The 13,891-nt window shown below is 39.0% G+C and overlaps 1 protein-coding gene across 1 annotated transcript; it reads right to left on the reverse strand.

Moving 5' to 3' along the window:
- Positions 1-3,963: 3,963 nt before the first annotated feature.
- On the reverse strand, positions 3,964-10,473 carry LOC113916534 (putative gustatory receptor clone PTE01). Its single transcript, XM_027583027.2, has 2 exons — positions 10,424-10,473; positions 3,964-4,906 (listed from the first exon to the last, which is right to left on the reverse strand). Exons 1-2 carry the CDS (start codon positions 10,471-10,473, stop codon positions 3,964-3,966), a joined length of 993 nt encoding a protein of 330 aa, XP_027438828.2.
- Between the last annotated feature and the right edge of the window lie 3,418 nt (positions 10,474-13,891).

Raw genomic sequence — 13,891 nt, forward strand, 5'->3', positions numbered from 1 at the left:
AGTGTTAGCTAACTCTATGGTGGTAATCACTTTGCAATATATCAGTGTACCAAATCAACACATTGTACATCTTAAACTTACACAAGGTTGCATATCAATTATATCTCAATAAAGTTGAAATAAGAAATATATCAACCACTGGGTAGATGATGATGATAATGATATCTATATTTACTTAGTTCTTACCATGTGCATATTGTCTTTTTAATCCTAGAGTGCTTTCAGCTAAATACCATTTAAAATGAAGGATTAGAGGCCACAAAAGTTATAAAAAAATATATCCCAGTGCACTCAGCTAATGCGTTAGAAGAGCTGATGTTGGGGGCGCCTGGGTGGCTCAGTAGGTTAAGCATCTGCCTTCAGCTCAGGTCATGATCCCAGGGTCCTGGGATCGAGCCCTGCATCAGGCTCCCTGCTCTGTGGGAAGCCTGCTTCTCCCTCTCCCACTCCCCCTGCTTGTGTTCCCTCTCTCGCTGTGTCTCTCTTTGTAAAATAAATAAAAATATTTTTTAAAAAAGAGCTGATGTTGCAAATCAAATTTTGGCCTACAAAGCCCATATGTTCAAACTGTACACTGGCCTGTTAATAATTGGTTATGGCAGTTTGCCCTTGTGATCTCCTGCTACATACTAAATCATGTTATATTCAGCACATTCGATGATATCTTCTCAACCAGCCTTTCATTTAAGTGCTCTTGTTGTCATAACTTTATAGATGAGAAATTTAAATAGAAATATGTATCATACTCAAAGCCACACAGTTTATAACATCAGGTTACTTATAAATTACTGGAATGCTTGGGCGCCTGGGTGGCTCAGTTGGTTAAGCAACTGCCTTCGGCTCAGGGCATGATCCCAGAGTCCTGGGATTGAGTCCCACATCAGGCTCCCCGCTGAGCTGGGAGCCTGCTTCTCCCTCTGACCCTCTCCCCTCTCATGCTGTTTCTCTCTCTCTCTCTCTCTCTCTCTCTCAAATAAATAAATAAATAAATAAATAAATAAATAAATAAATAAATAAAATCTTTAAAAAAATTACTGGAATGCTTATTTAAATTAACTTTCTTAATGTTATAGTAGGATTTACCATTTGATGGGAAACTACCATCTGACTGAACCATGGCACAATTATATATAATTACTGCATGGCCTTGGAAGATAAGCTTTATTGCTCCTAATTTGCTGCTGAGAATTCTGGGGCTCAGAAAGGAACTTTGAGTTGCTAAAATTTTCAAATTTTTGAGCCTATATTTGGGCAGTGGAGTATTTTCCTATCCCACTTTTTTTTCTACTATCTCTGTTTCTTATTCTAGTCAAGAATTGTCACACCACATTCGGATGGCTGTGTGAATCTTCCAGTCTTTTCCTATGCACTCTTCCAAATCCAAATCTAAAAATAAACAAACAAAAACCAAAGCACTACCTCCGGGTAGAGTCTACCATTTGACATCAAATGGCAACATTACTTTCCCACTTAACAAGGTTCTTTGGCTATCACTTAGGTTTAAATAAATGGATATGCAAATATAGAAATGTAGTAATTTTTATTGGGTGGTAACTTCCCACCAATTGTTTTGGCTTCATCATCTGTCAATTTCATGCCTTTCTCCAATATCAAAGTTCCTTATCAATGTGGTTAGTAGGTGATTTACCTCAGAGATAAAAGGCAGGGTAAATTAAACTAGTTGGACAAGTTTTCAGAGAACCAAAATTACTACCAAAAAACTATGTATGACATTTCTAAAGAAAGATGGATACTCGTATTGAAGAACCAAATGGAGCTCAAAGACTGATTTATCAATGACAGAAGACAAGGAAGCATGGTAACAAAATGAAGTCCTAAACAGGTCATTACTAGAGAAAGAAAAGGGCTCACCTTTGCTGACAACATAAAACTTGGCTGCCGAGGATTTTTTTAAAAATAAAGACAAAGTACAATTTATTTATGATGAAATTTGTGACTTGGCAATCCTCAGATACCATTAGAGCCACCCATCTACTGGAAATATGATACCAGTACTTAGATCTCATTTGTACACTCCTAACAAAGATGTATATTTAAAACCACCTTTGGGCGCCTGGGTGGCTCAGTTGGTTAAGCGACTGCCTTCAGCTCAGGTCATGATCCTGGAGTCACAGGATGGAGCCCCGCATCAGGCTCCCTGCTCAGAGGGGAGTCTGCTTCTCCCTCTGACCCTCCTCCCTCTTGTGCTCTCTCTCTCTCATGCTCTCTCTCAAATACATAAATAAATAATCTTTAAAAAAATAAAAAATAAAACCACCTTTATTTTATGAGCTCATTTTGCAGTATTCCAACTGCACGCAACTCATAACACATCTTTCTCCTCGTGTTATAATTTAACATTCAGGGTTCGGTCAAGATAAAAGGTAGCAGGGGCACCTAGGTGGCTCAGTCAGTTAAACGTCTGACTCTTGTTTTCAGATCAGGTCGTGATCTCAGGGTCATGGGACCGAGCTCCCAGTTGGGCTCCATTCTCAGCTTGGAGTCTGCTTAAGATTCTCTCCCTTTGCCCCTCTGCCCACTCACATTCTCTCTCTCTTAAATAAATAAATAAATAGAAAAAAAGAAATCAAGCTAATTATTTTAATAAAGAGAATTGAGTGTAGTTAATTGTTTAAATAGCTACCACAGGACAAAGCAAAAAATGGAACAATGTGGTGACAGATGGAAGCCAATAAATACCAAGGGCTTAGAGGTTTAGAAGGAGTAGTGAATTTTACTTAATTTTAGAGTGTAAAGATATTTGCTGACCATTATTAAAAATATTCAACAACTCTTAACTATAGAGAACAAACTGAGGGTTACTAGGGGGGAGGTGAGCAGGGGGATGGGTTAAATGGGTATTAAGGAGGGCACTTGTGATGAGCATTGATGAATCACTAAATTCTACACCTGAAATTAATATTATACTGTATGTTAACTAACTGGAATTTAAGTAAAAATTTGAAGAAAGAAAAAAATATATATATATGTAACAAGAAAGCCAGAGGGAAAATAAAGCAGTGATTTCAAGAGACTCACCCTAGCATTACAAGGTAAGTATAGAAGAGTGAATTTGGAGCAGAGAGACTTAACCAGCACAGATGAAAAGCGTGTTGGAGGACAATGTATTTGAAGAAAACATTTAAAAAAAAAACAAAACATTGCCTGGAGCTACAGTAAGTTTTTTCATAACCTACCCTTTCAAGCTTGATCTCTTTAGGAACTCACAACTAAACTGTCTTGGGTGTTTTTTAAAAATTCTCATACCTAGACACATACCTGTGCAACTAAATCAAAATCTCTGGTGATGAGACCCAGTCATCATTATTTATAAGACTCCTCAGGAAATTCTAACAAAATCCATGGTTAAGGACCAGTAAATGGCATCTGTAGACATTACCTGAATAAACAGTTTTAAGAGATGCAAAATTTGTATGGAAAATACACAGAAATCATGGAAAAGGATATAAATTTTAAATATATGAAAAGAGAGTTATAGGAGTACCTAGGTGGCTCAGTTGGTTGAGCATTCAACTCTTGGTTTCTGTTCAGGTCATGGTCTCAGGATTGTGGGATCGAGCCCTGAGACAGGCTCCAAATTCAGCGGGGAGTCTGCTTGAGATTCTCTCCCTCTCCTTCGCCCTGTGCCCCTCCTCCCCCTCTCCAATAAATAAATAAATCTTAAAGAGAGAGAGAGTGTTCTACATTTCACCTGGATACCAGGGTCATTGAGGAGAACCTCTCATGCATTCATTATGATGTACAAAGCATCCCAGAATACTCTCCCAATCCAATTAAAAACAAATAAAAAAAGTAATATTCATATATGAAACATGAAGAGAAATGAAAACCATGATATTGAAAAAAATTGTGACCAAGAAAGAAGTATGGTCTGGTCTACATGTTTGGTTTTGCCAATTTTTTTCAACCCACACTTCAAAAAGGATTGCACAGATACTGAGATTAGCCTGTTCTTCTGAGGAACCTCCATAGGGCACTCTTGATGTCCCTGTTTCTCAGGCTGTAAATGAAGGGGTTCAGCATGGGAGTGACTAGGGTATACACAACCGAGGCCACCATATCCTTCCTGGGGGAAGGCCACAATGCTGATCCAAGGTACACTCCAATAGCAGTTCCATAAAATAAGCAAACAACTGACATGTGGGAGCCACAGGTGGAGAAGGCTTTGTACTTCCCACCTGTGGATGGGACTCTCAGAATGGAGGAAACAATTTTATAGTAAGAGAAAAAGATCCCTGAGATGGGGAGAAAGCCAGAGATGGCACCAACAAAATACATGACTATGTTATTGGTGAAAGTGTCAGGACAGGCAAGATTCAGGAGTTGAGAAGGGTCACAGAAAAAATTAGAAATTTCCATATCCTTGAAGCAGGTAAGTTGTAACACAATCAAATTGTGCAGCTGGGAGTCCAAAAGGCTAACAAAAAAAGACAACAAAACTAAGAAGCCACAGAGGTGGGGGTTCATGATGACTGAGTAGCGTAGAGGGTGACAGATGGCCACAAACCGGTCATACGCCATCACAGTCAGAAGCATACCATCCATACATCCAAAAAGAATCAAAAAGGACATCTGAGTCAGGCAACCCATATAGGAGATGGCTCTGCTCTGAACTTGGATGTCCACGATCATCCTGGGCGTTGTGGTAGAAGTGAAACCGATGTCAGCCAAGGACAGGCTGGAAAGGAAGAAGTACATGGGGGTGTGGAGGTGGGAGTCCCAGCTGACAACCAGGATGATGAGCAGGTTCCCCAGCACGGTGACCAGATACATGGACAGGAACAGCCCAAAGAGAAGGGGCTGCAGTTCTGGATCATCTGAGAGTCCCGTGAGGAAGAATTCTGAGACCCTTGTTAGATTTTGTGGTTCTATGTAGCTTGGACACCTTCGGAAAAAGAAAAGAGGGTTGGAAAAGTGAATCAAGTAAATGGGCAGTCAGCACTGTGTCCCTATTGCGTATTCAAGCAATTCACAAGTAAAATATTCACACTTGGGGCCATACCCTCCAGTGCGTTCAGCAATATTTCTGTGTCTCAAATCCAATTTTCTTAGAACTGTTTCCTCATTGGTTTCTGTGTTATTCACACCTCTCTATACACACTTTAAAAACACTCAACTGAAGAATGTTAGAGGAGCAAGAACATTTAGAGATAAATGATAAATCCATGATCATCACAAAATACTCTTAAAGAAACATACCGAATAAGAAACATTCTTCTCCCTTTAAGGAAAAAATCATTCTAATTAAAGGACGCTTAGAAGCAGCCTTATTTTATTCAAATAAGTGCAAGAAATTCCCTTTAGAATATTGATAAACTGTATAATTGCTAGAACTACACTACTGACATTCTAAATTAAAATAAAATGTTTGGGGCGCCTGGGTGGTTCAGTCATTAAGCATCTGCCTTCGGCTCAGGTCATGGTCCCAGGGTCCTGGGATGGAGCCCTGCATCGGGCTCCCTGCTCGGTGGGAAGCCTGCTTCTCCCTCTCCCACTCCCCCTGCTTGTGTTCCCTCTCTCACTGTGTCTCTCTCTGTCAAATAAATAAGTAAAATCTTTAAAAAAAATAAAATAATAAAATAAAATGTTTATAATCAGAAAGTTTTTTTTAACATGTTAATTATCTTCAGGGGTTTTCATCACTCTGTTTTCGGCATCTCTCCTCCATGGAAATACATGCTCACTCAAATATGTGGGTTGTTTTTTTAAAGTCTTTTCAAATATATCTCTTAACTATGACCTGATAGACTTCAAATTTTGATAAGTATGTTTTGGTTAAATGCACAAAATCATGCAGTGTCAGTGACCCCGTAGATGACATTCGTGTACAATGCAGCTGTGGATCATTAAACAATAACTTTTAAAAAATACTTTCTTCCTATCTCTCAGTTTATGCAGGATTAAATATCAACCCTAAACAATCTCTGGGAAATTGACACTGGTGTTTGACACTCTCTTTGGGGTTTTGTTTTGTTTTGTTTTGTTTTTGGTCTCTATTTTGTAGTGCTTTGGTATTGGCAAAGGTGCTTACATGTATTTCTAATCCTAAACATTTGGAAGTGCTGCGTCCTCATGAAATCCAACTCTCTAATTATAGAGAGGAATTTAGGAGCTTACAAGACCCCCAAACCAGGTCTGAAATCCAGCCTTCTTGTGCTTCCTTAACTTCAATCTTTACTGAAACAGGGAGAATTCTCCTTAATTCATTCTTTTGAAAATTAATTCCCCTTAAGAGTCTGGGGGTTGTTTGTTTGTCTTTTTTTGTTTGTTCATTTCTTTTTTTTTCTTAAATTCCACATATGAGTGAAATCATATGGTATTTGTCTTTCTCTGACTTATTTTGCTTAGCATAATACCCTCTAGGTCCATCCATGTTGTTGAAAATAAATAAATAAATATGTAAATAAATAATAAATTCAATTCTCCTTAAATACAGTTATTTTTTTTTTTTAAGATTTTATTTTTAAGCAATCTCCACACCAACCAAACCCATGACCCCGAGATCAAGAGTCGCACACTCCACCAACTAACCCGGTCAGGTGCCCCTAAATACAATTATTTTTAAATCAATTCCCTGAAGGCAACTCTGATATTCATTTCTCTTGACAGGTCACACTATGATTAAATTTAGAGAAAAATGCAAAAGAGAGAAGTACAAAGATGAACATAACAAACACGTGGGGAGTTTCTACATCGGTAAAATGGAGATAACTGAACTTACCTTATTGGAGTGTTTGGAGAAATTAAATAAAACCTAAAGTGCTCAGACCCATGGTTCTCAATCCTAGTTGATTATTATACTTACCCGTTAATGTTGTAAGATGTACTGATGTCCTGTGCACTGCCTAGAGCCAATTAAATAATAATCTCTACATGCACGATTCTTGGTGGTCCTAATGTAGAGCTAGGATCAAGAACAATGCCTTAAAATATTGCTGGGCACTTCGAATATGTTCAATGAATATTACCTATTATTACTATAATGAATACCCAATAGCTATATTAAAATATAAGCATTTACTAATATTTGCTTCCAAACTCATATTTTATAGAGACTTGAAATATTACTGATAAAGTTTTAGCTTTCTTTAAATTCCTACATCATCCCATTGCCCTGCACACCTGTCCCCCAAAGCAATCACTGTCATTAATTAGGGGAGTATATTTTCTCCTGGTGTTTCCATAATGTTATTATTTATGTATTTACAAAGCATTGTCTTGAAAATTTACCTAAATAATATATTACTAGGCACACTGCATATAAAGTGTTCTTGTTTACTACAACATTGTGTTTAAATCTAGATATAACACTTTAAGTGATACATAGTATTAACTGAGGAATTAACTTCATTTTGTTTATCAATTCCTTATTTCAACAACCCTATGAAAATCCTTTTGCCTTTCTGCATATCATGCAGGTGAGAATTTCCATATGACATCAGCATGGAGGACATTGTGTTATAAAAATCAATGCAAGTTCAATTTCACTACTTATTGCCTACATTTGTTTTCCCAGTAGAAAAATTAGTTGCTATCAACTACATGCTATTATTAAAGTATAGAATCAGAATATTTCTCAAGTATCTAGTAATAGTCATTCTGTGATAGCTCCATATAAAAATTCCCATCTTACATAGGGAATAATATTTCCATATCTCGGATTTTCAGACTGGGCTGTAAAGTGCGTTACTATTCACGGGAATTTCTATGATCCACCATATTACTGCCATAAGTGCTCCTGAAAATTACTGGTCCAGTACCCTAATTCACAGGAATACATGTAAATCCCTCAACCTGTCTGTGCTGACCTCACTTCTCCGGAAATCAAAAGGTTAACAGCCATCTCCAGAGATGTATGGCATCTAAAGTTCCATTTAAAGTGGAACTTAATAAATATTTGGGCATTGTTTTGTAACGAGAATTTGTTTTTTTGCTTTTTTTTTTAAGATTTTACTTGTCTATTTGAGGAAGAGAGCGCACAAGGGGGGGAGGGGCAGAGGAATTGGGAGAAGCAGATTCCCCGCTGAGCAGGGAGCCCTGATCAGAATCTCGAGGCTCAATCCCAGGACGCTGGGATCAGGACCTGAGCCCAAGACAGAAGTTTCACTGACGGTGCCACCCGCACGCCCCTGTAACCAGAATTTGAATCATTATTGTACTTGTGGGTTTACTGATGAAATGCAATCCTAAGAAAGTTTTAATAACCTTTTATTGGGTTATATGGCAGAGAATCTAGAGGCTCTCTTGTCTCAGGGCACTGGAAATCCTAAAAGGTGTCTAAGCCTACACAGTAAAATTTATCTTCCCCTTCTCATTCTGCCTTTTCTTTTTCATACTTACGAAAATCACTGATGATTTTTGAATAACTGAATGTTGTAGACGCTATTAAATAGAAAATAATAGAGGGCTGCCTGGTGGCTCAGTTTGTTTAAGTGTTTGACTCTTGATCCCAGGCTTGGGTCTTGATTTCAGGGTCATGAGTTCAAGCCCCGTGTTGGGCAACATGCTGGGCATAGAGCCTACTTAAAAAAAAAAAAAAAAAGATCCTATTGAATGTTTATGACATAGATACAAACAAGTGGTATTTTATATGATCTCTTGTCCCTAAAATGGATGAAGGCACAGGCAGGAAAGCATTCATGTGTACAAGCCATATTGACTATGCTTTGTTCCTGTGACTCAAAGAAGGGTCTATTCAATATTTAACATATTTGGGGGTTTTGTTGTGGTGGTTGCCTACTCTGTGCCAAAGATGATATAAGCTCTGGGGAATCAGAAATGAATGTGATTCAGTCATTTCCTTCCAAGCACTCAGTATGTAACTTGTATAGGGATAAAAATTAAATTTTTTGTCAGAAAGCCATTGAAAACCAAACAATCGGAGCACCTAAGTGGCTCGGTCGTTAAGCGTCTGCCTTCGGCTCAGGTCATGATCCCAGGTCCTGGGATCGAGTCCCGCATTGGGCTCCCTGCTCCGCGGGAAGACTGCTTCTCCCTCTCCCACTCCCCCTGCTTGTGTCCCCTCCCTCACTGTGTCTCTCTCTGTCAAATAAATAAATAAAATCTTAAAAAAAAAAAGAAAGAAAACCAAACAATCAGATCACAGGATATTTTGGTTGAAGGGTATAAAAGTTGGTATTAACAATATTAATCAATATTATCAATAATAATCTCTAAATTTTTTGCCCTTACTGTAGGCATCCATCACGTATTTAACCACGTTGGTAGTATTCATATCTACTTAGTCCTTACTGAGTGGAGTGGTATCAACTAAGAATCAATTCAGATGACAATTTTGAGGCTCAGAGATACTAAGAAATTGCTCCAGCTCACTAGATAATAAGTAGAGAAGATAGGACTTAAAATTATATTGTGGATCTGAGGCACATGCAGTTAATTTCTTTACTGTTAAAATTCAGAAATTTTAAAGCAGAGATCCATAGGTCTTAACCACTAGCACATCTATTGTACATCTTTTAATAGTTTCTGGCTTCCTGAGTGTGGGTAGAACCTGAGACATTGACGTTGTGTCTCCCTTTGAAATGGAGAAGGACTAACTTATTAGAATGGAAGAGGAAGTGGACAGCTGAGGCAAAATCCAGGAGCAGGGGCGTGCATGAGAAATCTACCCTAAACTGTCATGAGTTGGCTCTTTCTATGATCCCTGCCAGCGATCTTCAGCCATCATTCCTATAGTTGTGCACCAACAGCTCACCACTGTGGTTTACCAGTAACCTCCAAAGAGAAGAACGCAGTGAGCAGAGAGTGCATGGATGGAATTACCAGAGAAGAGATATGGTTGTTTGCATTGGCAAAGGGAGAATGCTGGCCAGGTGCACTGTGTCTGGAGTCAGACTGTTTGATTCAAACCTGGCTTCATCCCATGCTTTCCCATAACCGGGGACAAGTTACATTAAAAGGCTATAATCCTCTCCTCATCTGTAAAAGAACAATAATGTGTACACATATATTTTAGGGGTGACTAGGCAGGTAAAAAGAAATAGTTTACATAAAGCACTTATTTCAGAGCCCAGGACTGGAATCCTTAATAAAGGTTCATGATATGTATATGGTCATCAGGCATCATTCCCCTGCTCATCTTCATCATCACATTCATGGTCATTTTGGAATGTTTAAGGGACAGTTTAGAGGGATTTATTTCCTGCTTTGGTGAGGGAGATTCCTACAGGAGCTAGAACCAGTGTGGGAGGAAAGCTGAACTCTGAATGACAATTCTCAGATTCCCACCAGAACCAAGAATATAAACTTCACAGGCCTCTGAGCTGAACCTGCATACTGGTGCCCTTCCACCTGGCTACTCCAACTATCCTGCTCATCCTGATGATGAAGAAACAACGTTCCCCTGATTGTTCCTGTATCCAGTATCTCCAATATCACTCACTGGACTGTGGAGCCTCTATGCTGGAGCATGACAAAGAAATGACGATTCATCACCCTTCTTATGCCTGTGAGTGATGAAGGTTCAGGCCCTGTTCTCAGGATGGGCAGGAAGACAGAGTCCGGTATGGACCCCTTGATGCATACAGTGACTCTGGGAAGAGAAGACACACATACAGATCCAACTGTGCTGGGACTGGCCAACCGAAAGTTTGCCGGGCAAAAGCCAATTATTTACAGTTATGTGGGCTTGAAAGCTCAATGCACAGAGCTCATAATTAACCAAATTTTGGTCTGTGTTCTCCCAATCTCTGAGGGCTTGTTAATATTAATGGACCAAGAACATAGGAAAAGTAAATGTCCTTTGTAGGGTCTGAGGCCTTCCACTTCTCAGGAGGAATAGCGCTTGTACTCCTGATTTTCAAGTTTCATACATCTTAATAAAAAAACTCAGATTTAATTTTTAAGTTAACATACATAAATGTGAGTTTATCAGTCATCAAATGCATTCAAATGACTGAGCAATCTAGGGAGAAGTAGGACTTCTATATCAATAATCTGGTAGTATTTTTAAGTATTTTTTGGCTGAGATTAACATTTAGATCAGTGGACTTTGAGTAAAGCAGATTACCCTCTATAATGTAGGTGGGTCTTAACCAATCAGTTGAAGGCTTTAATACAAAGATTGACCTCCTGGAGGAAGCAGGAATTTTTCCACCAGACTGTGTTTGGACTTGAATTGCAATTCTTCCTGTGTTTCCTGCCTGCTTAGCCTACCCTGCAAAATTTGGACTTAGCAAGCCTCCATAATCACGTGAACCAATTTCTTAAATCTCTCTCTATGTAAATATATACATATCCTGTTAGGTCTGTTTCTCTAGAGAATCCTAATACATTAATATTACTGTTGATATCTCATTTAACATTCTCCGACCAGGTGACACTTTCTTTTTCCTCATCAAACTTCAAAATTTAGAATGAGTGCTACTAATCAATTAGCACTATGCATGGAGGGGAAAGCCTCGATGGAAAGGGGCCAGGAAGGTCCAGAGTAGCTATCTAGGAGTGGTGCTAATATCCTTGATATAAGAGTGGCACCGCAGATAATAGAAAGGGTATGGGATTTAAAGACACAATTCCACCTGATCTCAGCAACAATTTAAGACCTGTGGCAAATCAGTGCACTTCAGATTCCTCATCAGTGAAAAGGCAACCTGTGGAATGGGAGAAAACATTTGCAAACCATATGTCCAATAATTGGTCAATCTCCAAAATATATAAGGAACTCCTACAACCCGATGGTAAACAAAAACAAACAACTAATAACCTGATTTTAAGAATGGGTTAAGGACTTAAATAGACATTTTTGCAAAGGAGATATACAAATAGCTAACAAGTATATGAAAAGGTGCTCAATATCACTATTCATCAAAGAAATGCAAATCATATATATACAAAAATGTATATATATATTATTATTCTGTATATATACTACTATACTTGTATAGTATATACTATTATATATATAGTACACCACATATCTATTTGGCCTGAAGAAAGAAGGAAATTCTGTCATTTGAAACAACACGGGTGAGCCTTAAGGATATTCTGCTAAGTGAAATAAGCCAATCACAATGATAAATAATGCATGATTCCATTTATGTATCTAAAATAGTCAAATTCAAAGAGTTAGAATAGAATGGTGGCAGGAGGGGGAAATGGAGAGTTCCTAATCAAAGGGCAGAAAGTTTCAGTCAAGCAAAACAAATAAGCTCTAGGTACCATGTTGTACCTAAAGTCAACGGTAATATATGAACACTTCAAAATTTGTTAAAAGAATAGAGCTCATGTTAAGTGTTCTTAGAGCCACAAATATTAACTGAGAAAATGGAAATACTACCAGATTCTTGATATAGGAGTCCTAATTTTCCCTAAATTGCTCATTTTAATGCATTTGATGACTGATTAAACTCACATGTTTTTGTACGTTAACTTAAATATTAAGGAGCTATTTATGGGGCACCCGTGTGGCTCAGTCATTAAGCATCTGCTTTCAGCTCAGGTCATGATCTCAGGATCCTGGGGTCGAGCCCCGCATCGGGCTCTCTGCTCCGCGGGAAGCCTGCTTCTCCCTCTCCCACTCCCCCTGCTTGTGTTCCCTCTCTCGCTGCGTCTTTCTCTGTCAAATAAAATCTTAAAAAAAAATTAAGGGGCTATTTAATGTTTAACAGACATGTTTTTGTTTTTGTTGCCTACTCTGTGCCAAAGATAGACTAGGCTCTGAGAAATCAGAAATGAGTGAGACTCAATATTTCCCTCCACTCAGTATCTACGTGTGTAAGGACAAAATAAAATGTCCCGTCAAAGATCTAGGGAAATCCGTACCTTCAGATCACAGGATATTTTAATCAAATAATATGAAACTAGCCTATTAATAGTATCTGAAATCTATTTTGAACTTTCTATACACATTCATCACATATATGGCTTCCACTATACTGTTTAATCCTTGGCAACTAGAATGAAGGAGAAAGAAGACTAAGGAAAATGTAGGAGCAGGGAAAAAAGAAAGACATGCCCTAAACTGTAATTGGCTGACCCTTCTATGATCGCTCTCTTGATCTCAGCTGCCTTCCTACGTTCTATTACCATAGTCTAGCTGGTGCAAGTGGTACCCATTACTCCCCGTTGAGGTTTACTGGAAACCTGCAAAGTGACCTGGCAGGTGAAATGACAGACTGGGTTGGTAGGAGGGAATAACGGCTAGATGACCTGTGTCTGGAGTCTGGATGTGAGGATTCAAATCTGAATTCATACCCATTTTACCTCATGGTTTAATACAAGTTATATTTAAATGCTGTGCTCCCTTATTCATCTGTAAACTGACGATGATGTGCAGTCCTCTTCCTTAGAGGGTGGTGGTTATGCAGATGAAATGAAACAAGCTACACAGAACACTTAGCTCAGAGCCTGCCATGTAGGAAGCCAATGAAAGTTAATGATATCATGCATAAGGTCTTCATCATCCTCATCACTTCATGATTTTGGAGTGCTCAGTGATAGTTCAGAGACCGGTTTCCTGCCATTATAGAGCTAGAACCAGTGTGGGAGGAAAGAACTCTGAATGAGGGTTCTTAGACTCTCACTAGAACCAAGAACATAAACTTCGCAGTGCATGGAGGGAAAACTTTGCATGTTGGTACCCTACCATCTGTCTAACCCAAATCTCCTGCTTGCCTGACAATAAGGAAACAATGCTCCCCGAGTCCCTCCTCCATCCGCTGTCGCCCATGGCGCTCACTGGCTGCACTGTGACTTTGCATGAGCAAGGAGGAAGGGGGCTGCCCCTCTCCTGCCTGGTGAGCAACAATGGCTGAAACTCTGTCCCCAGGAAGGGCAGACAGACAGACTCAGGCCAGGCCTCCTGGTGGAGGCTACTACTCTGGGAGGAGACACAGGTATGAAGCCCACT

Source organism: Zalophus californianus, chromosome 1 (genome assembly GCF_009762305.2).
Source record: "Zalophus californianus isolate mZalCal1 chromosome 1, mZalCal1.pri.v2, whole genome shotgun sequence".
NCBI classification, from domain to species: Eukaryota; Metazoa; Chordata; class Mammalia; order Carnivora; family Otariidae; genus Zalophus; species Zalophus californianus.